This window comes from Heterodontus francisci, chromosome 48 (assembly GCF_036365525.1).
Source record: "Heterodontus francisci isolate sHetFra1 chromosome 48, sHetFra1.hap1, whole genome shotgun sequence".
Taxonomy (NCBI): Eukaryota; Metazoa; Chordata; class Chondrichthyes; order Heterodontiformes; family Heterodontidae; genus Heterodontus; species Heterodontus francisci.
In genome coordinates, this window is record NC_090418.1 from 524,217 (window position 1) to 550,942 (window position 26,726).

General features: G+C 48.2%; 1 protein-coding gene across 4 annotated transcripts in view; it reads left to right on the forward strand.

The window, feature by feature from the left end:
- The window catches only part of LOC137357381 (E3 ubiquitin-protein ligase RNF167-like), a 167,686-nt gene that overhangs the window by 68,175 nt on the left and 72,785 nt on the right, over positions 1-26,726 (forward strand). For all 4 annotated transcript variants that reach the window (XM_068023681.1, XM_068023683.1, XM_068023684.1 and 1 more), the window contains exons 6-8: positions 7,505-7,595; positions 16,855-16,960; positions 20,780-20,873. In XM_068023681.1, coding sequence (XP_067879782.1) covers positions 7,505-7,595; positions 16,855-16,960; positions 20,780-20,873 — 291 coding nt within the window. The remainder of the gene's footprint in view (positions 1-7,504; positions 7,596-16,854; positions 16,961-20,779; positions 20,874-26,726) is intronic.

Below are 26,726 nucleotides of genomic sequence, written 5' to 3' on the forward strand. Positions count from 1 at the left end.
AAGGGGAGGGCGAGGCCCCAGACGGTCGGCCCTCCCAGCTGGAGTCCACCACCAACCAGGAGACACCCGACCCGGTTATAACCGAGAATGCTGCCCCATCTGCTGGGCCTGTGGGTGCTGACGGAGCGGGAGATGGCCTCCTCTCTCCGCCTCCGGTCTCTGCTCCGGCTGGATTTCCGGAGTCGAGAACTTCTGTCTGCCCTGGACCAGTCATTGGCCTGGGGACGGAGGTGGAGGGGGGTCCTGAACCGCTGGTGCCTACAGGCTCCAGTTTCACAATAGAACCCAGAGAGGACTCCTCCGCCATCGATCCTGGGGGTGGGATCGTGACGGAGGCGGGTTCAGCTGGCGCGGCCGGGACATCCGCCCCACAGTGTGTGGTGGATGTGTCGGCCGCTGGCGATGACGACCCGGAGGAGGATGGGGATTCGGTGTTGGGCACGGAGGATGATCTTGGTTCCATCACCAGTGAGGTGTTTGGAGTCCCTCGTGCCTCCCACCGAATCTCCTCTCATCCCCACGGCGGAACTCCGGGATTTCCTCGCGGTTTGCAGGGGCTGCTGCAATAAAGTTCAGCTGGTCCTCGACCGCTGGTCGAATCTGGCGCTGATCATCCAGTCCGTCCGTGCCGCCCTGAAGATAACGGGCAAGCGCGCGGGCGTGAAACTGGTTGAGAGGCGCTGTTTTAATGCGTTCCTCAATGGGTTGCTGGGGGAGTGGAAGGCCAGGTGCACTTCCACTCCCTCCTCACAGTGAGGTGTTGGTGACTGGTTTTAAGTACCTTTGACATGAAGATAACCATAGCCAACCTCAACATCAACGGCACGAGGGGGTCTCACCGCAGATTTCATAATCTCTCAGTCCTCAGGGAAGGGAGATACGCGGTGAGCTTTCTGCAGGAAACCCACACCGTTCCGGGAGACAAAGCCACCTGGCTCCTGGAGTGGCAGGGCGGGGTCTACATGAGTCACCTCACCCCTATTTCTAGTGGGGTGGCTATCTTGTTGGCCCCGACTTTTCAGCCGGAGATCTTGGGGGTCAAGGAGCTAGTGCCGGGCCGCTTGCTCCACCTCGCCGTTCGCCTGGGTAGCGTGCCGCTCCACTTTGTGAACGTGTACGCGCCCAGGCCCGGCGCGTTGCAAGCGCGCTTCTTTGAAGAAGTGTCCACTCTCTTGAGCTCCATCGATAGCGGCGAGTGCATCATCCTCGGGGGGGATTTTAACTGCACCCTCGAGGTGGGGGATAGCTCCGGTCCCCAGCGCGGCCAAGCGTCGGTGGAGAAGTTGAGGGGACTGATCAGCTCCCTTAACTTGGTGGACGTCTGGCGGAATCTCCATCCCGACTCCAGCGCCTTCATGTGGAGGTTTGGAGGAGGAGGGTAGCGAATCGACCGCCTCTACATTTTGCAGGCGTACGTCTCCCGCGTCTTGGCGGCCTCCATGCGGCTGGTGCCGTGCTCGGACCACCTCCTGGTGTGGGCGGAGTTCACTCCGCTCCGCATGCGGGCGGGGTCTGCGTACTGGCACTTTAACAACTGGCTGCTGGAGGACGAGCGATTTCGGGACTCGTTCTGTCGATTCTGGGCCGACTGGAGAAGGAAGCAGGGGGGCTTCCCCTCTTCGGGGCTATGGTGGGATGTGGGCAAGACTGACAATCACGTCTTCTGTCAGGAGTACGCGAAGGGGTCGACCAAGAGGCGGGAAGCTGAGATCGGGCGCCTTGAGAGGGAGGTGCTCGACTTGGAGTCCCGCCTCGGTCATGCCGTCGCGGACCCGACCCTGTGGCAGGCGTACAAAGAGAAGAAGGGCGCGCTGAGGGACCTGCAGCTCATAGGGTCCCGAGGCGCATACGTGAGGTCGCAGATCCAGATCCTGGAAGATTTGGACCGCGCCTCACCCTTCTACTCGCTGTAAAAATGGCGGGGAGTCCGTAAGCAGCTCATGGAGCTGCTGGCCGACGACGGATCCTCCATCACGGATCCGGAGGGAATGGGCCTCCTGGTCCGTACGTATTACAGTGCGTTCTCTCCGGATCCGTCCAGCGAGGATGCGCGCAGAGTTTTGTGGGAGGACATGCCGCACGTCAGCCCGGAGGGCGCTGAAGGATTGGAGGCTCCGCTCACGTTGGCGGAGCTGACTGGCGCCCTCCACCAGCTCTCAAGGGGCAAATCCCCAGGGCTGGATGGGTTGAATGTGGAGTTCCTCAGGGAGTTCTGGGACGTCCTGGGGGACGATTACGCGCGGGTCCTGGGGGAAAGCCTGGCGACCGGGGAGATGCCCATCTCGTGGCGCAGGGCGGTCATCGTCCTGCTGCCGAAGAGGGGCGATCTCCGCCTGCTTAAAAACTGGCGTCCGGTCTCCCTTCTCAGCACGGATTATAAGATCTTTGCCCGGGCTATGTCTACCCGCCTGGGCTCCGTGCTGGCCCACATGATCCACCCCGACCAGTCCTACACGGTCCCGGGCCGGTCCATCCAGGACAACATCCACCTGGTCCGGGACCTGATCCATCTTTCCCAGAGGACTGGTCAGTCGGTCGCCTTTCTCTCCCTCGATCAGGAGAAGGCTTTCGACAGGGTGGATCACGAATACCTTTTCGGGACTCTGCGTGCTTTTGGACTCGGGCCGCATTTCGTGGCCCGGGACCGACTTTTATACGCCGCCGCAGAGTGTCTAGTCAAAGTTAACGGGTCCTTGACGGCGCCCCTTCGCTTTGGGAGAGGAGTGCGTCAGGGGTGCCCCATGTCCGGTCAATTGTATACCATCTGCGTGGAGCCCTTCCTGTGCCTGCTTCGCAGGAGGTTGACGGGATTGGCTCTGCGCGAGCCGGCCATGCGGGTCGTCCTCTCGGCTTACGCCGACGACGTGCTCCTCGCAATCACAGATCATGTTGACTTGTGGAGGATGCGCGACTGCCAGCAGACCTTTTCTGCCGCGTCCTCCGCGAGGATCAATCGGGAGAAATGTTCAGGACTCCTGGTGGGTCAGTGGCGGGTGGACTCCCTGCCGGAGGAGATGACACCTTTTGTGTGGAGCACCACGCACCTCCTCTATCTGGGAGTCCACCTTAGCCCCACTGAGGAAGCCTGGCCGGCAAACTGGCAGGAGTTGGAGGCGAAAGTCACCGCTCGGCTGGGGCGCTGGACAGGACAGCTCCGAGTGCTTTCCTACAGGGGCCGAGCGTTGGTCATAAACCAACTGGTGGCCTACATGCTGTGGTACCGGTTGGTCACTTTGGCCCCGCCCCCTGTATTTGCCACCAAGATCCAGAAGAAACTCGTCGATTTCTTCTGAGGCAGGAGGAAACACTGGGCCTCTGCCGCGGTCCTGAGTCTCCCGATTGAGGAGGGCGGTCAGTCGCTGGTGTGCGTCCGCACCCAGGCTGCGACTCTCCGCCTTCAGACCCTGCAGAGATACCTGTACATCGAGCGTCCTCCCAGATGGTGTGCGCTGGCGACGTATTTTTTCCGCCAGTGTCACTGCCTTCAAGACGACACGCAGCTCCCGGTGGAGTCCGTTAGCCGCGCCTCTCTGAGGGAGTTGCCTGTCTTTTACCGGGATCTATTCCGAGTCTGGAACATGGTCGCCTCCAGTCAGGGCACTCCCCCGCCCGCGGAGGAGAGCGCCTTGGCTGTCCGGGCAGCCGACTCTGGGGACGGTCCGGCGGGCGGAGGAGTAGCCGAAACCCCCGGGACGCCCCTCACTACGGGTGGCAAGGGGGCTCGGGAGTGCGGAGCGATCCCGGCCGAGCTGACCCCCGCTCAGCCGGAACTGCTCTTCGGACCCAGGCCCCGAAACCCTCCTCGGGAGCCGGTCCCGCACAACCCGAGTCGCCTCTCGGAAATGCCCTCCGTGCCATTCCAATCGGTGCGGAGGGGTTTCCTGTAGGGGCTGCTCCTGCACACTCTCCACTTCCTCGCCCTCGTCAGCTGGCCGGACACACCCTGGCGGTCCGTGTTGCCATCTGGCGGTGAGGGGAAACCCCGATGGAGGTGTCTCTACGCGGGAGTCTTCCCCCTTTACATCGGGGACCTGGGGTGGAGGGTGCTGCACAGAGCAGTCCCATGCAATAGGCTTTTAAGTAGGTTCACGGACTCCCAGGTCGCCTGTAATTTCTGCGGCCTGGACGAGTCCGTGTTCCACGTTTATACGGAGTCTGCGAGGTTGCAGCCCCTATTTGAGTATCTGAAAGGGCTGCACCTCAAATTCTGGCTGCACTTCAGTCCCACGCTCCTGATCTTTGGGCACCCTGTGCGGAGGGGCTTGGTCCGGGAGGAGGATCTCCTCGTCGGTCTGCTCCTGGGCCTGGCCAAGGTGGCAATTCACAGGTCCAGGTTGCGGGCCGTAGGGGGGTCCGTCCTCCCCGATTGCCTGCCCCGCTTCCGCGGTTACGTTCGCGCCCGGGTGTCCCTGGAAAAGGAGCATGCGGTGTCCGCCGGTACGTTTGAGGCCTTCCGCGACCGGTGGGCACCGCAGGGACTGGAGTGCATTGTCGACGCCGAGAATGGCATTTTAATTTGAGTTTTTTGTTTATTTATCTGGTTTTAATAAAGTTATTTTAAAAATATAAGTGTGTATATAAAGGGGGCCTGAGGAATAAAGGCCCCCTCGACATAAAATATATAAAGGGGGCCTGGGGTATAAAGGTCACCTTAAAAAAAAACAGGGGGTTAGATACAGAGTAAAGCTCCCTCTACACTGTCCCCCATCAAACACTCCCAGGACAGGTACAGCATAGGGTTAGATACAGAGTAAAGCTCCCTCTACACTGTCCCCCATCAAACACTCCCAGGACAGGTACAGCATAGGGTTAGATACAGAGTAGAGCTCCCTCTACACTGTCGCTCTACTCGAGCGCCCTCTCTTGCCCATGTGTTATTTTTCAATTTTCTATACCAGCCATCTTGTGGCATCTGAGTAAGCTTGCCACCTTTGTGCCAAATTAGCGAATAATAATTTGCAATTAAACATTGCCGTTCACATCCTGAGGATGTCCCAAAGCCAATTACTTTTGATGTGTAGTCACTAGAATAATAAAGAAACATAGTTGCTGAATTACACACAGCACGGTCCCAAAAAGAGGTATTCAAAAACTGACCAGTTAATTTATTTTTGTTGTTGGCTGAGGGATAAGTGTTAGCCAGGATTCTGAGAGAAGTGCCTGTTCCTCTTTTGAGTACTGCCATGGGACCTTTTACATCCACCTAAGGAAAAACCCCTCAACTGTATCCAGAAAATATTTGTTTTGCTGTAAAATGTACATGGCATGTAAAATAAAATGGAAGGGTTGTGAGGCAACTCACTCCTGTATTGAAGGAAACTGATCTCTTTTGCACTCCTTGTATCATTTGACTTTGTGCTTTTTGGAACTGTTTTGTATTGTATTTTTTACAGTTTTTTATGAATAAAGTATATTTTGGAAATCATCGTCTTTGGCCTCCTTGTCTCGAGAGACAATGGGGAAGCACCTGGAGATGGTTAGTGGTTTGTGCAGCTGCGCCTGGAGTGGCTATAAAGGGCAATTTTAGAGTGACAGACTCTTACACAGGTGCTGCAGATAAAATTGGTTGTCGGGGCTGTTACACAGTTGGCTCTCCCCTTGCGCTTTTTTCCTGCCAACTGCTAAGTCTCTTCGATTCGCCACACTTTAGCCCCTCCTTTATGGTTGCCTGCCAGCTCTGGCGATCGCTGGCAACTGACTCCCACAACTTGTGGTCAATGTCACAGGACTTCATGTCGCGTTTGCAGACGTTTTTAAAGCGGAGCCATGGACGGCCGGTGGGTCTGGTACCAGTGATGAGCTCTCTGTACAGTGTGTCCTTGTGGATCCTGCCATCTTCCATGCGGCTCACATGGCCAAGCCATCTCAGGCGCCGCTGGCTTAGTAGGGTGTATATGCTGGGGATGTTGGCCACCTCGAGGAGTTCTGTGTTGGAGATACAGTCCTGCCACCTGATGCCAAGGATTCTCCGGAGGCGGCGAAGGTGGAATGAATTGAGACGTCGCTCTTGGCTGACGTACGTTGTCCAGGCCTCGCTGCCATAGAGCAAGGTACTGAGGACACAGGCTTGATGCACTCGGACTTTTGTGTTCTGTGTCAGTGCACCATTTTCCCACACTCTCTTGGCCAGTCTGGACATAGCAGTGGAAGCCATTCCCAAGCGCTTGTTTAATTCTGCATCGAGAGACAGGTTACTGGTGATAGTTTGAAAATATAAAAAAAAAAATCCACCTAAGCAGGAAAGCGTGACTTAGTTTATCGGCTCATGCGAAAGATGACTCTTCTGACAGTGCAGCACTCCTTCAGTACTGCACTGGGAATGTCAGACCGAATTACGTGCTCAAGTCTCTGATATGGTACTCGAACTTGAGGTGTTCTGACTGAGGTGCTGAACTGCCACTTTGGCAACTTTGTGCTATGCAGTCTTGGAGTGAGATCAGGGCTTGAAAAATTGGATCGATTCTATCCTCCTTCCTGCTCATGAGTCACGTGGATCCGATTGTCCACTCTAAACTCGAGCAATACTTTGGCCATAGATTTTCCGATGCCCGGAGACTAATCGCATTAGATGAAGGTGACATGGATTGAGCAGGCCAATTCGATAACCAGAGTGGTGTTAGACCAGTGGCAGATAATGCACCCTAACCTCTGATACTGTGTTCTCTTTATAAAAGGGGCAAGCTCACGACCTTATTTTTTTCTTGGATCCCAGTGTAGATTGTCTGAGGCACCACTAGGCTATTTCCCTAGCCCTGGCAAACTGTCACCAGCTAAAGGCAAAGGGAGGTGGTGCTTGGAATTCACCAGTCTGCATTTGCATTTTAATTGACTACTATTATCAAACTAGTCCTGTTTGTCACTTCTGTGCTAGTCACAATGAACACTTACCCTGACCAGTGCTAGTGCTGTTTCAGTCTGAGCAGAATGATGAGTGTGTTCCACATTCTCCTGCATCGTCCTTTTCTCATTGGATGCTGCACGGGCAACCTGCCTCCTCTACAGTCTCCAGTGATATTCCTGTTGAGCTGAGTGCTCAAGGGCAGTTGTCTAAGTTGCTCTGAGTTTACTCAGACTCTCGTTGGAAGTTACTTTAGATTTGGTAGCTCCTTGACTCTTTGTTATTTTTAGATGACTGGGACTGTTAAGATAGGCAGGAAATGACTGGCTTTCTTTTAACCTTGTTCAGCAATTGGTGTTTTTATACAAAATGTTATATCAGACTTTTATATAGATATTTAAACTTATTTTCATGTCTGCAATTTAGCCACTGGCAAGATTCCTGTCTGAACTTTGCCTTTGGCGGGAGGCATTGAATGGAGATTAGATGGGTCCGTGCCAGGAACGCACAGCTGCTTTTCACGTGGAAGATGAACTCCAGAAAGCTGATTGAAATGGTATTAGCAGAAGCAGGTCACCAAATACCCTGCAGAAACCTTGGCATGGGGACAAGGGAGGAAACTATTTCAAAATCAGTTGTTGACTGACATTTCTCTTAATTCTGCAGAGAAGATCAGACATCAGATCACAATCCCATCTGTGTTCATCGGGGTCCATGCCTCCCAGTTCCTGAAGTCTCTGTTCACTTACGACAAAGGGTATGTGATGAATGTTGCTGTTTGCTTGTATCATACCATTGTCATTGTAAGCATCTATAAATAGTTAAGCTGTAAATGTCATACTCGTCTGTCACTTATGTGGCGAATTCTAATTCCTCCTGAGTGACCTTCTTTCCCCTCTGTCCCACCAACCTGATCCCCCACCCCCTCCAAAGATGAGTGTACTTGCGATTTTAAGAACTGTAAATGGTTTGTGCTGTGGGGAGGTCCACATACTGCTGCTATCTTCACCACACTCTCCAATGGCTCAGTGGGTCATCTGATCACTCCACGTAATATCAAGAAATGACTGAAGGCACTGGATACTGCAAAGGCTCTGGGCCCTGACAATATTCCGGCAATAGTACTGAAGACCTGTGCTCTGGAACCAACTGCGCCCCTAGCCGAGCTATTCCAGTACAGCTACAACACTGGCATCTACCCGGCAATGTGGAAAATTGCCCAGGTATGTCCTGTACACAAAAAGCAGGACAAGTCCAACCCAGCCAATTACCACCCCATCAGTCTATTCTCGATCATCAGTAAAGTGATGGAAGGTGTTGTTAACAGTGCTATCAAGCGGCACTTGCACAGCAATAACCTGCTCAGTGACGCTCAGTTTGGGTTCCGCCAGGGCTATTCAGCTTCTGACGTCATTGCAGCCTTGGTTCAAGCGTGGACAAAAGAGCTGAACTCAAGATGAGGTGAGAGTGACTGCCCTTGACATCAAGGCAGCATTTGACTGAGTTATGGTATCAAGGAGCCCTAGCAAAACTAGAGTCAATGGGAATTGGGGAAAACTCTCCTCTTGAGTCATACCCAGCGCAAAGGAAGATGGTTGTGGTTGTTGGAGGTCAATCATCTGAGCTCCAGGACATCACTGCAGGTGTTCCTCAGGGTAGTGTCCTAGGCCCAACCATCTTCAGCTGCTTCGTCAATGACCTATCATCAATCATCAGGTCAGAAGTGGGGATGTTCGCTGATGATTGCACAATGTTCACCATTCGTGACTCCTCAGATACTGAAGCAGTCCGTGTAGAAATGCAGCAAGACCTGTAAATATCCAGGCTTGGGCTGATAAGTGGCAACTAACATTCGTGCCACACAATTGCCAGGCAATGACCATCTCCAACAAGAGAGAATCTAACCATATCCCCACGACATTCAACGGCATTGCATTCGCTGAATCCCCCACTATCAACATCCTAGGGGCTACCATTGACCAGAAACTGAACTGGAGTAGCCATATAAATATCATGGCTACAAGAGCAGATCAGAGGCTAGGAATCTTGCGGCGAGTAACTCACCTCCTGACTCCCCAAAGGCTGCTCACCATCTACAAGGCACAAGTCAGGAGTGTGATATAATACTCTCCACTTGCCTGGATGGGTGCAGCTCCAACAACACTGAAGAAGCTCGACACCATCCAGGGCAAAGTAGCCCACTTGATTGGCACCCCATCCACAAACTTTCACTCCCTCCACCTCTGACGCACAGTGGCAGCAGTGTGCATCATCTACAAGATGCACTGCAGCAACGCACCAAGGCTCCTTGGACAGCATCGTCCAAACCCGTGACCTCTACCAACCAGAAGAACAAGGGCAGCAAATGTATGGGAATACCACCACCTGCAAGTTCCCGTCCAAGTCGCACACCATCCTGACTTGGAACTATATCGCCGTTCCTTCACTGTCGCTGGGTCAAAATCCTGGAACTCCTTTCCTAACAGCACTGTGGGTGTACCTACCCAACATGGACTGCAGCGGTTCAAGAAAGCAGCTCACCACCACCTTCTCGAGGGCAATTAGGGATGGGCAATAAATGCTGGCCTAGCCTGTGACACCCGCATCCCGAGAATGAATAAAAAAAAATATATGAATTGAAACTGGCCCAGAAGGTCACAGCTTTGACACAGCATAGTCTGTGTTCAGATGAGCTCGAAGTTGAAGTCCCACACCATTTACCCACTAATCTGTGTGTATGGGGGTGTTATTATCAACATTATCTATTTCCGTCTGCATTCTCCTCTTGGACGCAAAAGGTCAAGAGTTTGTTAAAGAGCATTAAAATTCTTATGTGCTGACATTTACACTAACCAATCAGTGAAATGGAAATCATTGACTTACGTACATACATACATACATGGCAAAAGAAGCAGGGCAAGATGAGAATTCTGTTTACACAGTGAGTTGTAATAATCCTAAATGCTTTGCCTTGAAAGGGTGATGGAAGCAGATTCAAAGAACAAAGAACAGTACAGCACAGGAACAGGCCATTCGGCCCTCCAAGCCTGTGCCGATCTTGATGCCTGCCGAAACTAGCACCTTCTGCACTTCCGGGGCCCATATCCCTCTATTCCCTTCCTATTCATATATTTGTCAAGATGAATCTTAAACGTCGCTATCGTATATGCTTCCACCACCTCCCCTGGCAGGAAGTTCCAGGCACTCACCACCCTCTGTGTAAAAAAAACTTGCCTCGCGCATCCCCTCTAAACTTTGCCCCTCGCACCTTAAACCTATGTCCCCTAGTAACTGACTCTTCCACCCTGGGAAAAAGCTTCTGACTATCCACTCTGTCCATGCCGCTCATAACTTTGTAAACCTCTTATCATGTCGCCCCTCCACCTCCGTCGTTCCAGTGAAAACAATCTGAGTTTTTCCAACCTCTCCTCATAGCTAATGCCCTCCAGACCAGGCAACATCCTGGTAAACCTCCTCTATACCCTCTCCAAAGCCTCCAAGTCCTTCTGATAGTGTGGCGACCAGAATTGCACGCAATATTCTAAGTGTGGCCTAACTAAGGTTTTTAGGTTTTAGTTTTAGAGATACAGCACTGAAACAGGCCCTTCGGCCCACCGAGTCTGTGCTGACCATCAACCACCCATTTATACTAATCCTACACTAATCCCATATTCCTACCACATCCCCACCTGTCCCTATATTTCCCTACCACCTACCTATACTAGGGGCAATTTATAATGGCCAATTTACCTACCAACCTGCAAGTCTTTTGGCTTGTGGGAGAAAACCGGAGCACCCGGAGAAAACCCACGCAGACACAGAGAGAACTTGCAAACTCCACACAGGCAGTACCCAGAATTGAACCCGGGTCGCTGGAGCTGTGAGGCTGCGGTGCTAACCACTGCGCCACTGTGCCGCCCTGCTGGACAGCTGCAACATGACTTGCCAATTTTTATACTCTATGCCCCGACCGATGAAGGCAAGCATGCCGAATGCCTTCTTGACTACCTTATCCACCTGTGTTGCCACTTTCAGTGACCTGTGGACCTGTACGCCCAGATCTCTCTGCCTGTCAATACTCCTAAGGGTTCTGCCATTTACTGCATACCTCCCACCTGCATTAGACCTTCCAAAATGCATTACCTCACATTTGTCCGGATTAAACTCCATCTGCCATTTCTCCACCCAAGTCGTCAACCAATCTATATCCTGCCATATCCTCTGACAATCCTCATTATTATCCGCAACTCCACCAACCTTAGTGTCGTCCGCAAACTTACTAATCAGACCAGCTACATTTCCCTCCAAATCATTTATATATACTACAAACAGCAAAGGTCCCAGCACCGATCCCTGCGAAACACCACTAGTCACATCCCTCCATTCAGAAAAACACCCATCCACTGTTACCCTCTGTCTTCTGTGACCGAGCCAGTTCTGTATCCATCTTGCCAGCTCACCTCTGATCCCGTGTGACTTCACCTTTTGCACCAGTCTGCCATGCGGGACCTTGTCAAAGGCTTTACTGAAGTCCATATAGACAACATCCACCGCCCTTCCCATATCAATCATCTTCGTCATTTCGTTATTATTTATTATCTTCGTCACTTCCTCAAAAAACTCAATCAAATTCGTAAGACACGACCTCCCCTTCACAAAACCAAGCTGTCTCTCGCTAATAAGTTCGTTTGTTGCCAAATGGGAGTAAATCCTGTCCCGAAGAATCTTCTCTGATAGTTTCCCTACCACTGATGTAAGGCTCACCGGCCTATAATTTCCTGGATTATCCTTGCCACCCTTCTTAAACAAAGGCACAACATTGGCTATTCTCCAGTCCTTTGGGACCTCACCTGTCGCCAATGAGGATGCAAAGATTTCTGTCAAGGCCCCAGCAATTTCTTCCCTTGCCTCCCTCAGTATTCTAGGGTAGATCCCATCAGGCCCTGGGGACTTATCTACCTTGATGCTTTGCAAGACACCCAACGCCACCTCATTTTTGATAATGAGATGACTGAGACTATCTGCACTCCCTTCCCTCAGCTCATCATCCACCAAGTTCTTCTCTTTGGTGAATACTGATGCAAAGTACTCATTTAGCACCTCGCCCATTTCCTCTGGCTCCACACATAGATTCCCATCTCTGTCCTTGAGTGGGCCAACCCTTTCCCTGGTTACCCTCTTGCTCTTTATATATGTATAAAAAGCCTTGGGATTTTCCTTAATCCTGTTTGCCAATGACTTTTCATGACCCCTTTTAGCCCTCCTAACTCCTTGCTTAAGTTCCTTCCTACTGTCTTTATATTTGTCAAGTGCTTCATCTGTTCCTAGCCTTCCAGCCCTTACAAATGCTTCCTTTTTCTTTTTGACTAGGCTCACAATATCCCGTGTTATCCAAGCTTCCCGAAACTTGCCAAACTTGTCTTTCTTCCTCACAGGAACATGCTGGTCCTGGATTCTAATCAGCTGACGTTTGAAAGACTCCCACATGTCAGATGTTGATTTGCCCTCAAACAGCCGCCCCCAATTTACATTCTTCAGTTCCTGCCTAATATTGTTATAATTAGCCTTCCCGCAATTTAGCACCTTCACCCGAGGACTACTCTTATCCTTATCCACAAGTACCTTGAAACTTGTGGAATTATGGTCACTGCTCCTGAAATGCTCCCTCACTGAAACTTCGACCACCTGGCCGGGCTCATTCCCCAATACCAGTCCAGAATGGCCCATCCCTAGTTGGACTATCTACATACTGTTTAAAGAAACCCTCCTGGATGCTCCTCACAAATTCTGCTCCATCCAAGCCCCTAGCACTAAGTGAGTCCCAGTCAATATTGGGGAAGTTAAAATCACTCACCACTACAACCCTGTTACCTTTACATTTTTCCAAAATCTGGCTACATATCTGCTTCTCTACCTCCCGCTGGCTGTTGGGAGGCTTGTAGTAAACCCCCAACATCGTGACTGCACCCTTCCTATTCCTGAGCTCCACCCATATTGCCTCGCTGCATGACCCCTCTGAGGTGTCCTCCCGCAGTACAACTGTGATATTCTCCTTAACCAGTAATGCAACTCCCCCACCCCTTTTACATCCCCCTCTATCCCGCCTGAAGCTTCTAAAGCCTGGAACATTTAGCTGCCAATCCTGTCCTTCCCTCAACCAAGTCTCTGTAATAGCAACAACATCATATTTCCAAGTACTAATCCAAGCTCTAAGTTCATCTGCCTTACCTGTTATACTTCTCGCATTGAAACAAATTTCAGTTGTAACTTTCAAAAGGGAATTGGATAAATACCTGAATGGGAAAATTTTGCAGGGCTTTTGGCAAAGAGCAGGAGGAGTGGGACGTCTTTATTTTGCGAGTTTCGCTGAAAAGGCCAGCATTTGTTGCCCATCCCTAATTGCCTTTGAGCTGGTGGTGGTGAGCCGCCTTCCTGAACTGCTGCAGTCGATGTGATGAAGGTATGCCCACAGTGCTGTTAAATAGGGAATTCCAGGATTTTGACCCAACGCCGATGAAGGAACAGCGATTACATTTCCAGGTCAGGATAGTGTGTGACTTGGCGGGGAACTTGCAGGTGGTAATCTTCCCATGCGCCTGCTGCTAGGTGGTAGAAGTCGCAGGTTTGGACGATGCTGTCAAAGGAGCCTTGGTGAGTTACTGCAGTGTGTCTTGTAGATGGCATACACTGCAGCTGTGGTGTGTCCGTGGTGGAGGGAGTGAATGTTTTAGGTGGTGAATAGGTACAAATCAAAGGGCTGCTTTGTCCTGGTTAGTGTCGAGCTTCTTGATTGTTGGAGCTGCATTCATCCAGGCAAGGGGGAAATATTCCATCACACTCCTGACTTGTAGATGGTGCAATGGCTTTGGGGAGTCAGGAGGTGCGTTATGCACCGCAGAATATCTAACCTTTGACCTGCTGTTGTAGCCACAGTATTTATGTGACTGGTCTACTTAAGTTTCTGGTCAATAATAACCCCCAGGATGTTGTTTGTGGTTGATTTAGCGATGGTAATGCCATTGAATGTCATGGGGAGGTGGTTAGATTCACTCTTGTTGGAGATAGTCATTGCCTGGCAATTGTATAGCGTAAATGTATTAATTGGATAGCTCTTTCAATGAGTCGACAGAAGCATGATGGGTCAGATGGCCTCCTTCTGTGCTAATATTCTAAGACTCTGTCCCTTTGGCCATAATTATGCACCCCTCCCCCACCCAGACAGCTGGTTTAAGAGCAACAGCGTTGCAGATGGGGGGTATGGAAGCAGATCACTCCCTTGGGCTAGGATAGATTGTGACTCCAGAACACTAACTGGAGAAGGGGAGAGTATGAAATCTTTCCCTCAGTGAAAGGAAACCTGTAAAATGCACTGGCTTTTGTTGACCACCTGGAGGTTATAGTGGTCAGTCTAAAGGCAACTCCCTGAAGTTGGCATACCGACCTCTACCTTGCAGAGGCTCAGCGCCAACTCTCAGTCACTTCTTCCCACTTCCCCCTGGACCATGACTCCACCACCGAACATCAAGCTACTGTCCACACAACTGTCACTGATCTCATCTCTTCTGGAGATCTTCCCTCTACAGCCTTCAACCTCATAGTCTCGCAACCCCGGACAGCCCGCTTCTACCTCCTTCCCAAAGTTCACAAACAGGACTGTCCCGGCAGACCCATTGTTCCAGCCTTTTCCTGCCCCACTGAACTTATTTCTTCCTATCTTGACTCTATCCTTTCTCCCAGGTCCAGTCTCTTCCCACCTACAAATGTGACTCTTCTGACGCTCTACATCATTTTGACAATTTCCAGTTTCCTGGCCCTAACCGCCTCCTCTTCACTATGGGCGTGCAATCTCTCTACACCTCCATCCCCCACCAGGACGGTTTGAGGGCTCTCCGCTTCTTCCTTGAACAGAGGCCCAACCAGTCCCCATCCACCACCATCTTCCTCCGCCTGGCTGAACTTGTTCTCACATTGAACAACTTCTCCTTCAACTCCACTCACATCCTTCAAGTAAAAGGTGTTGCTATGGGTACCCACATGGGTCCTAGTTATGCCTGCCTTTTTGTGGGATATGTCGAACATTCCTTGTTCCAGTCCTATTCAGTCCCCCTCTCCCAACTTTTTTTCCGGTACATTGATGACTGTATCGGTGCCGTTTCCTGCTCCTGCCCAGAACTAGAAAACTTTATCAACTTTGCTTCCAATTTCCATCCTTCTCTCACCTTCACATGGTCCATCTCCAACACTTCTCTTCCCTTCCTCGACTTCTCTGTCTCCATCTCTGTGGATAGGCTGTCTACTAATATTCATTATAAGCCCACCGACTCCCACAGCTACCTTGATTACACTTCTTCACACCCTGTTCCATTCTCCCAGTTTCTCCATCTCCGATGCATCTGCTCTGATGATGCTACCTTTCACGACAGTGCATCTGATATGTCTTCCTTTTTCCTCAACCGAGGATTCCCCCCCCACTGTGGTTGACATGGCCCTCAACCGTGTCTGGCCCATTTCCCGCACCTCTACCCTCACCCCTTCCCCTCCCTCCCGGAATCGCAACAGGGTTGCCCTTGTCCTCACTTTCCACCCCACCAGCCTCCAGATCCAAAGGATCGTCCTCCACCACTTCCGTCACATCCAGCGTGATGCCACTACCAAACGCATCTTCCCCTCCCTTCCCCGTCAGCATTCCGAAGGGATCATTCCCTCTATGACAACTTTGTCCACTCCTCCATTACTCCCACCACTTTGTCCCCTTCGCACGGCACCTTCTGTTGCAAACGCAGGAGGTGTAATACCTCCCCATTTACCTCCTCTCTCCTCACTATCCAAGGCCCCAAACACTCCTTTCAGGTGAAGCAGCGATTTACTTGTACTTTCAATTCAGTTATTCGCTGCTCACAATGTGGTCTGCTCTACACTGGGGAGATCAAATGCAGACTGGGTGACCGCTTTGCGGAACACCTCCATTCAGTCCGTAAGCATGACCCCGAGCTTCCGGTTGCTGGCCATTTCAACACCCACTCGTGCTCACATCTCTGTCCTGGAATTGCTGCAGTGTTCCAGCGAACATCAATGCAAGCTCAAGGAACAGCATCTCATTTACCGATTAGGTACGCTACAGCCTGCCGGAGAACGTTGAATTCAATAATTTCAGAGCATGACAGACCCCACCCTTTTTATGTTTAATTATTTTTCTTTTTTCATTGGTTATTTTATTTTAATTTTTTAAAATTTGGTTAGTTTGTTTCTGCTGTGCCTACCCACTGTTGCTGTCTTATAACATTTTTTTTAATGTGTGTGCTTGGAGTGCTTTGTGCTTTACAGTCAATTTACACCCTCTCTGTACTACCGCTTTGTCTTTCAGCACACCATTAACATACTGTTTGCCTTTGTTCCATGACTTTTTGGTCAGTTATTCTCTGTGACCCTCTGTCCTATCAGCATCTTCTCTTTTGTTATCTCTTGCCCCACCCCCCGCTTTTCTTGCTTAAAATCTTTTACAGTTCTAATATTTGTCAGTTGTGAAGAAGAGTCACTGACCTGAAACGTTAACTCTGCTTCTCTCTCCACAGATGCTGCCAGACCTGCTGAGTATTTCCAGCATTTCTTGTTTTTATTTGATTTCCAGCATCTGCAGTATTTTGCTTTTATCCCTGAAGTTACTAATTACTTGCTATTGCAAAATTGTGCTATGAGATTCTCTTGTAAAAACTGCACGATTTTTAATGTTGAGCTTGAAGCTGATGACATCACAATCACCTATAGCTCCTCTTGACATTATGAGGGAGTCGGGGGGCCTCCCTCCTGCCTCCCTCCCAACTGCTGTGTTGCACAATGGGCCTAATTCTGCTGTAAAGGTTACTTCCATCAGAAAAACACTTTTGCTGAATTGTGATGTTCGTTTGTATATTAGTTCTGTTTGTTTCCATCATGGTGGAAGTGTGTTTCCCAGAATATCAGAACTGCCTGTATCAGTCACCACTCCAAACATTCCTGCTTGTTCTGTCTATTCACAGTGCTTATGTTATACTGATGCCAGACTTCAACTTTCCACTGGGCTATTACCTCATTCCGTTCACTGGCGTTGTTGGAATTGTGATTGTCGTAATGATCACTGTCATGGTAAGTGCATGATGCAGACCGTATCAGTGTCATCATTCTGCTTAACAAGAATTATAGAAAGTTTTTGGCACAGAAAGAGGCCACTTGGCCCATCGTGTCTGTGTTGGCCGAAAAATGATACACCTATTCCAATCCCACCTTCCAGCATTTGGTCAGTAGCCCTGCAGATTACAGCACTTGAGGTGCAGATCCAGACTTCTTTTGAATGAGTTGAGGGTCTCTACCTCAACTACCCTTTCAAGCAGTGAGTTCCAGATTCCCACCACCCTCTGGGTGAAAAAGTTTTTCCTCAGCTCCCCTTCTGCCAATCACTTTAAATCTATGACCACATTCAGGAAAAAAGCAAGAGGATGTTGGGTTTAGTCATCAAGCTGGTGTCGAATCCATTTTAAAAGCTGTGTCTAATTGGCAGTCTGACAGGCAAGGGATGGCTAATCCACTGGGAGGTGTTCCACTGAGCTTGGTGCTGGGTCACACGGGAAAAGCACCGAGAGAACTTCTCTCTGTATCTAATCCATTTTTTTTGGAGCTTTACTCTGTATCCAACCCTGTGCTGCACCTACACTGGGAGTGTTTGCTGGGACAGTGTAGAGAGATTTTACTCTGTATCTAAGCCGTGCTGCACCTGCCCTGGGAGTGTTTGATGGGGGACAGTGCAGAGGGAGCTTTACTCTGTATCTATCTTCGTGCTGTACCTGTCCTGGGAATATTTGATAGGACAGTATAAAGGGAGCTTTACTATATCTACTCGATCTGTTCCTTGCTGGGAGTGCAGTGTAGTACTTACTGTGATATACCGTACAGTGTCTTGCTCCTTTCCTGTACTGTAGGATTCAGATTTCTTTCACCTGTTTCAAAATCAGTTTACACCTGGGCCTAGTGGTAACCACTCAGAACGAACACTAATTTGACTTTCTAAGCAGACTGTGCAGGACTGATATTCACTAGAGATAGTCATAGAGTTAGACAGCACAGAAACAGGCCCTTCGGCCCATCGTGTCCGTGCTGGCCATCAAGCAGCTATCCTAATCCCATTTTCCAGCACTTGACCCGTAGCCTTGTATGCTATGGCGTTTCAAGTGCTCATCTAAATACTTCTTAAATGTTATGAGGGTTCCTGCCTTTACCACCCCTTCAGGCAGTGTGTTCCAGATTGCAATGTCCCTCTGGGTGAAATTTTTTTTTCCTCAAATCTCCTCCCACCCCTTACCTTAAATCTTTGCCCCTTGGTTATTGACACTTCCGCTAAGGGAAAAAGTTTCATCCTATCTACCCTATCAATGTCCCTCATAATTTTGTATATCTCTATTAGATCTCCCCTCAGCCTTCTCTGTTCTAAGGAAAACAACCCTAGCATTTTCAGTCTTTCTTCATAGCTGAAATGCTCCAGCCCAGGCAACATCCTGGTGAATCTCCTCTGAACCCTCTCCAGTGCAATCATATCCTTCCTATAGTGTGGCGACCAGAACTGTACACAGTACTCCAGCTGTGGCCTAACTAGCATTTTATACAGCTCCATCATAACCTCCCTGCTATTATATTCTATGCCTCAGCTAATGACCAAATCCATTCCTGACATTTTGTTCATTTTCCACCCTCCCCCATTTGATCTGCTTAAAACCTATTACATTTCTATCTTTTCCCGTTTCTGAAGAAGAATCATCGACCTGAATCGTTAACTCTCTTTCTCTTGCCACAGCTGCTGCCAACCTGCTGAGTATTTTCAGCATTTTCTGTTATTTCTAATGCTCACATTATCTTTTGGAAAAATATATTCAACCCACCTCACGAGCATTCCAGCATTTAAAAACTGAAAGAACACATGGGGAGCTCTTCAAAAGATTAACCCAATGTTACTCAAAAAATAATCTCTACCATCAGGGCAGCCAGTCTCGCTTCGAATCATGCAGTTCAGCTGTTCCCCTCACTGCTGTTTAAGCTCAGACTGCAAACTGTACAAGATATCGAGCAAGGAACTGACCAGTGAGACGGGGGAGTGAGGTTCAGGGTGTTTGTAGGGTTTGGTGCGTTGAGAGATTGACTGACTGGGGAGATGGGGGAGGAGGGGTGTAGGGGGCCCCACTGTGCATTGCTCCCCTCCTCTCTCAGCCTGGTGTGGATGCGGCAGTTGGAGCGTATGATGTAAAATGAGGCCTTGAAATTCAAAACATGCAGTGGAAATGATCTTTGACTGTTTACGCATAGTCTCCAGGTTTCACTTACCTCTTTATGGGACTGGGGATCTTTTCTGCTCACTGTCCTCGACCTGCAGGAACTGTTCCAATTGCTGGCATTGATCCAGGGTCTGTACGTTTGACAACCATTCCCAAAATAGGTTGCTACTTGAAAGTGCTCCTTTTTTGGTGTTTTATTTTTCTCCTCTCCTCTAAAGATGTTAAATCTTCACAGTAGTATAGTTCAGTAGGTGCTAGGTCCCCTCTGGTATCTCACCCATTTCATGAGAGAATCTGCACACTGGGCAGGGTATGATAGAGTCACAGCAGATCCTGATGCCTTGTTCAAACATCTACACCTTTTTTCCAGCAAGAGTCACTGCATCAGGATCAGCACCAGGCACTTTGGCTGGTTTTTCCCCACTCTTGCTCATCCTAGAGTTACTGAGGATGTTGTAGCACCCCGATTAGAACTGTGACTGACTGAGATTTAGCTAAAGCTCTGCACAGGAGAGGGAACCTGAGTTGAGCTGTATGCTTCAACGCTGCCTCGCCATCTTGGGCAGTGTAGATATATTTGTTGATGATTATTATAAAGAGTGAATATGGAAGTGTTTTTTTTTTCATAGTAACTGAATTGACCAAGTTCCCAGCCACACTTCTGTATCACATGTTTGTTTGAAGGAACAGATGTTTCTTGTGTGTGGAATCTTATGAGCTTGCCTCTTGGCGATATTATCCAAAAACGCAGCATCATTTTCCACATGTACGCTGACAACACCCAGCTCCACCTCACTGCCACTTCTCCCTCGACCCACCCGCTGTGTCTAAATTCTCAGACTACTTGTCCAACGTCCAATACTGGCTGAGCAGAAATTTGCTCCAATGATATATTGGGAAGATCAAAGACATTGCCTGGAATAAACTCATAGCTATCGAGTCCATCTCTCTCCTTGGCAACTGTGCCCTGCCTTGGCTGAAAACCCTCATCCATGTCTTTATTACCTCTAGACTTGACTATTCCAATACACCCTCCAAAAACCTGCGGTCATTCAAAACTCTGCTGTCTGTGTCCTAACTCATGCCAAATCCCATTCACTCATCTCGCCTTTAAGTAACACCTCGATTTTAAAATTTTCATAATTGTTTTTGAATCCCTCCGTGGCCTCACCCCTCCCTATCTCTGTAACCTCTTCCAGCTCCATGACTCTGAGATATCTGCATTCCTCTATTTCTGGCTTCATGAGCAGCTCCGATTTAAATTGCTGCACCAATGGTGGCTGTGCCTTCAGCTGCCTGGGCCCAAAGCTCTGGAATTCCCTCCCTAAACCCCTCTACCTCTCTTTCCTCCTTTAAGACACTGCTTAAAACCTACTTCTTTGACAAAGTTTTTGGTCACTTGTCCTAATATTTCCTTATGTGGCTTGGTGTCCAATTTTGCTCCTTCACCCTTCTGTGAAGTGCCTTGGGATGTTTCACTATGTTAAAGCTGCTATATAAATACAAGTTGTTGTTGCAGGGACAGTGTCTCAAACTATGAGAGGAACATTTGAGTGACTTTGTGCAGTCATCAGAGCTTACAGCATGCTATGATTGTCTATGTCTCCTATGGCCTGAGGTCTCACTTTCGTTCTGTGCATTGTAGATAGTGAGATGTGTGCAGTATCGGCGCAGAATCCGGACAAGCCGGCTGTCAAAAGAGCAACTCAAGAAAATTCCAGTCCATAAATTCAACAAAGGTAGGGACACTGCGACCATTTCCACCTGACTCAAAGGTAGTAAAAGATAGTTCCAAGGTTCATATTGGCGCATAGAGGGCAGGTCTTTTAGATTGGGAAAAGCAGTGAGTTGGAGTCAAGTTAAGAACCTTGTTTGAAGCCGCCTGAGTGCAAAGTCAATTTAATGACTCTGCAGAATTAATATGTACTGCTGTATGACTGCATGCCCACCAGGAGGTGCTTTGAAGTAATACTGCGAAAGCCAAGTGAGGAGGAGGGTCACAGTCCGTCCCTCTTGCCCTTCCTCTTATTTGACTGCAACAGCATTTATTCCTTTTTAAACAGTGGCTGTGCTTACCATCTCCATGAGTGTTTTACTTTTTACCTTTACTGTGATCTTGAAAGAACCAATCACAGGTTTTCTTGCGTTTAAACAAGAAACGAGTAGGTTTATTATATTTAACACTCTAACCCTGATTTTAAAAATACTAAAATTACGCTACGCATTCACGCACGCTTTCACATGAGAATCTCACACAAACAAATAGATTACAGAAGGAAAAATAGATTTGGCGGTTGGATTAAAGGATAAACATATGCCTCCTTCTTTGTCCTGACCAGACCCTCAATATCCCTCGTCAACCAAGGTTCCCTAAACTTGCCAGCCTTGCCCTTCAATCTAACAGGAACATGCCAGCCCTGAACTCTTCATATCTCACTTTTAAAAGCCTCCCACTTGCCAGACGTCCCTTTACCTGTAAACAGCCTCTCCCATTCAACTTTTGAGAGTTCCTTTCTGATGCCATCGAAATTAGCCTTCCCCCAATTTAGGACTTCAACTTGAGGACCAGTCCTATCCTTTTCCATAACTATCTTGAAGCTAATAGAGTTATGGTCACTGGTCCCAAAGTGCTCCCCCACTGACACAACAACCACCTGCCCATCCTCATTTCCCAAGAGGAGGTCGAGTGTAGCCCCTTCTCTAGTAGGGCCATCCACATACTGCTTCAGAAAACTATCCTGGACACTCTTAACAAATTCTTCCCCATCTGATCCCTTAGCACTAAGGCAGTCCCAGTCAATATTAGGGAAGTTAAAATCACCTACTATTACAACCCTGTAATTCCTACACCTATCTGTGATTTCCCTACATATATGCTCCTCCACTTCCTTTTGACTATTGGACGGCCTATAGTATAATCACATCAAAGTGATCACCCCTTTCTTATTTCTAAGTTCTACCCATATGGCCTCGCTGGACGTTCCCCCCGGGATATCCTCTCTAAGTACTGCCGTGATGTCCTCCCTAATCAAAAGTGCAACTCCCCCTCCTCTCTTAGCTCCACCTCTGTCACGCCGGAAGCGTCGGTACCCGGAACATTGAGCTGCTCAATGTCCTGCCCATCCCTCAACCATGTTTCCGTAATAGCTATAATATCACAATCCCATGTACTGATCCATGCTCTGAGTTCATTTGCCTTACCTGTAAGGCTTCTTGCATTAAAGTAAATGCAGTTTAGCCTACCAGACCTTCCACGCTCCCTGCCCGGCCTGCCTACTGGACTTGCTTTAACCTCTACATTTGCCTCAACTATCTCATCGGAGAGACTACTACTTTGGGTCCCACCCCCCTGCCAGACTAGTTTAAACCCTCCCGAGTAGTACTAGCAAACCTCCCCGCAAGGAATTTGATCCTCTTCCAGTACTCCGGCTAAAGCTGTATTCTTGAAGTCCTTGCTGATCAAACCACTTTGTGGTTGGCCTGCTTTGCTTAGGGTTTTCTTGAAGGCAGACTTGTAGTTCGCTCTCTTCCCCTGGTCTCTGGCTGTAGCAGTCTGTAGGTTTTCAAACTTGATGTTCTCTGGGAAGAGAGAAAGAAAGGGAGGCCCACAGCTTTCTCTGCTGCTGCAGTCTCAGTTACTCCTTGTCTTCGGTGAGTGTAACAAAACTTGTGTTTTTTCAGAGATGGACAGACGGTCACATGGTTCTGTCAATCCCCTTTGTTTTTAATGAGGTCCAAAGTCTAAAACCCAAATGCGCTCTCAGGTTGGGTTTCGGTATTTACCCCCGGAGGGGTGTCTCTGGTTATGAATGCCTCAGGATGACTTTGAATGGCCCACTAACAAGGGCGATCTGGGTAATCTACTCAATTAACCAAAGCATTGTTCTGGCTGGGCTTCTTGTTCGACTTGTTTGTCTCCAGTTCAGTCTCCTGGTATTTCATATGCAAACTGCAGTGGCCATCTTGGCTGCTAGTTTTTTTTTTAAGTTAACTAGGATTTTTAAAAATCTAATGTAAGTTTCCAACTGATGAAATTAATATTCCTCATTTGGCATATCAGGTTTTCTTGACAATATGTACTGCTGTATGGCTGGATGCCCACCAGGAGTACTTTGATACTACCTATACCCGTGTATTAGAATGCATAACAGACCCATGTGCCACTGGAATGTTTCACCAACATGCTGTCCCACACCCTGACATGTTTTAACCCAGTATTTTCCACCCCTTTACCCCATCTTTCTGATGGGCTTTAAGTTGCAATGGGGTGTAGTTCTGAAGATGATTGCCCTCCGTTATTGTGTTCAAGTGACCAATCTTCCTTTGAATGGGCTATTCAGCTGTAGTGACAGCTCTGCAGATGATTCAGCTGGCACCTGAAGCCCGCAGAAATCCACTTTCCCAAGAGGGGTCGCTGAACACCAATCAGGGCTGATATTTTTCATTTCTCCCACTCTGGAAGTGTGCAGTCCAGTTTTAGGGTCTCTGCTGATGCCCCAAGTGAGAACAGTTAATTCAGCCCAGACTGGCGATGGGGCTTAGGTTCTTCATGGTCCTTCTGACTCAGTACCATGCTGGGCAGTGCATTTACTTGTGCCATCAGAAGAGCCAATAGTGTTTTCTAAAGTGAAATTATGACTGTTAGAAACTTTAGTTTAATGCCTCAGCAAATGTCGTTGCTGATTATTTAAACATTTTGCAAGTAATTTGGAGAAGTTGCAAGTTTACTGTGCACATGGGATTTAGGTATGATTGTTTTTCCATATAAGGGTGGAGGAATTTAGTAAAAGGGATCCTTGCCTCTTGACACCATTTTGTTCAAACTTGTGTTAAGCAGGTGTTAAATTGGGCCCAATTGTTGGCCCTGAACTTCCAGTTTGGGTAGAACATTATTGAAAGATGACTGCAGGTGGAGCTCTTGCACTGTACAGTTCCTACTGTGATGCTGTCTGTGCCGCTCATATACTAACAGCTTTTTGTTACTTTCAATTTTTAAAAATACCTTTTTTTGTACTACAAAAATTGCCCTCAATAAACATGTGATCCAATGTGAAAGCAGAGTGAATGACCAACGGTGACTCAGTGGGAAGGGTGCTGACCGCTCTCTTTCTTGCTAGTTTCCTCCTTCTCATCCTGAATGTGTTGACTGTTGCTGGTTTGGTTCCATGGGTGATGGCAACTCTCTGGCACCTTACCACAATTGGCTTTTATTCATGTATGAGACTGGCCAGGGGAGTGTCAGTCAGTGCTCTGTTCAGCTGTGTGGGTATTGCGGCTGAGCTGAGCCTAAGCCCTGGGTGATTACCCCTCCTTAGGGCAGAGGCCCAGAAGCCAATTTTATTGCCTGCTAAAATTTGTTAACTCAGCATAGACCAGCGATAGAACCTGTGTGGCTCAGCACTTGCTCTGCAAACATGCTGAGCAATTGGGGAAGAAGCATTCTAATTATTAAATCATCCATTTTTCTTAGCTGTATAAACTGTCTGCAGAATGTGATAGTTTTAAGGATTATTGTTGATTTACTAAAAATCATTGGCAAGCCTGTAGGTGATAGTTTTTTTTTACAGCCCGAAGCTCTTGCAGCTTTCAAACCCCGTGCATGTATTCACCATTTTTTTCCAAACCAGAAAGCTTCCAAAAACCACTCATGCATGATATAAAACCTAACTGAAGATTGTCCAATCTTTTCAGCTCCGATTATGTGACTCTGCTCCCACGGGGGCCCCAAGTTGGAATTGCAGCTTCAACCAATTGTCACACTCTGTTATAGTTTCAAGCTAGTGAGCAGGAAAGACTGAAATTATAGCTAGGAAGAGAAAAAATTCTTTAAGACTTCAACGGCATTACTGTAGGGGTAGCTATGATTCATCAAAGTTTGCTGAGCTGCATGTGGCCTGCCCATAACTGAAGGAGGAAATGTGGTGGAAAAGAGATGTACAGAAGTGATAACTCATTTTAAATCTGCATTCCTAACTGGCTATAAATTTAAATTCTAGATCACATGCTGTCACCTACATGCAGGACTTTCACTGGCTTCTCAATGGAGCAAGGAAGATAAGATATAGGGTTTAGACACAAGATGTAATGAGGGAGCTCAGTGGTCCATAGGAACTGGCTGATCTGTACCTTAACTCCATTTACCTGCCTTTGTTTCATATCCCTTGATCCCTATGCCTAACAATAAAGATCTATCTCTCAATCCTGAAATCTCCAGTTGTCCCCAGCATCTCCAACCTTTTGATGGAGAAGTTCCAGATTTCCACTACCTTTGAAAGTGATTCGTGAATTCACTCCAGAATGGTCAGTTTCTAATTTGAAGATTATACCTTGTTCTGGATTTCCCATCACCAGAATTTCTCTTTATCTACCCTATTGAATCCATTTTAAACACCTCAATTAGTTCACTCCTCAAATATCTATGGTCAAGCCTAGTCTATACAATTTGTCCTCATAATTTAACCCTTTTAGCCCTGGTATCATTCTGATGAATCTGTGCTGCATCCCCTCCAAAGCCAGTATATCCTTTCTGAGGTGCAGTGCCCAGAATTGAATGCAGTTGCTCCAGATGGGTTCTGAACAGTATAATTGAAGCATAACTTCCTCCCCTTGAAATAAAGTCTAACATTCCAGCTATATTCTAACCAATACCTTTTTAAAATTTTAGTTATCTCCCCATCTCTCCTGAAGGTTCTGAGATACTGGTTCTATTGACAGTTCTGCTTTCTTGTGCTTCACCTCAATTGTCATTCTGCTTGTGTGAACTTATGCAATGAATGTTGGCAGACTATTTGAACATGGGCATCACAGCAGAGCCCAATCCTATTGTCATTCAATGCCCGTACACACAGTTTCCAGAAGGTTAGGAGTGGGATCTTTGGCTGATCTTCCCTCCTTAGCCCAGATCACCGAGGCCAACGATATCTGCACAAACTGCTATTTTAGCCGCCTTGATTGCTTTTGTACCTGTGCACTAGCACCTTTTCAGTGCTGCATTTGTCAAGTGAGGCTTCAATACATCATTGCAGGTCCCAGATTTATACCTGGTCTGTTCTGAGTTAGCTGATCTTTGCTAAAACAGCAGTTTGTGCAGATATCGTCAGCCTTGGTGATCTGGGCTAAGGAGGGAAGATCAGCCAAAGATCCCACTCCTAACCTTCTGGAAAGTGTGTGTGCGGGCATTGAATGACAATAGGATTGGGCTCTGCTGTGATGCCCATGTTCAAATAGACTGCCAACACTCATCGTCTAAGTTTATACAAGCAGAATGACAATTGAGGTGAAGCACAAGAAAGCAGAACTGTCAATAGAACCAGTATCGCAGAACCTTCAGGAGAGATGGGGAGATAACTAAAATTTTTTAAAAGGCATTGGTTAGAATATAACTGAATAGAGTTTAAGATATACTACTGAAGCAATGTTCAGTGTAGTGAAAGGATCTCTACACCAGCATTATTCAAAATGAGAGGAAAAGGTGCTGAATTAGTACTGAGTGGAAACTTTTTTAGCATGGAAACTTTGGTAGATATTTGACTCACTAGTAGGCGCAGCTACTGATGTGTCAAGTTTAATTTTGCAACCGAAGTATCAGTATG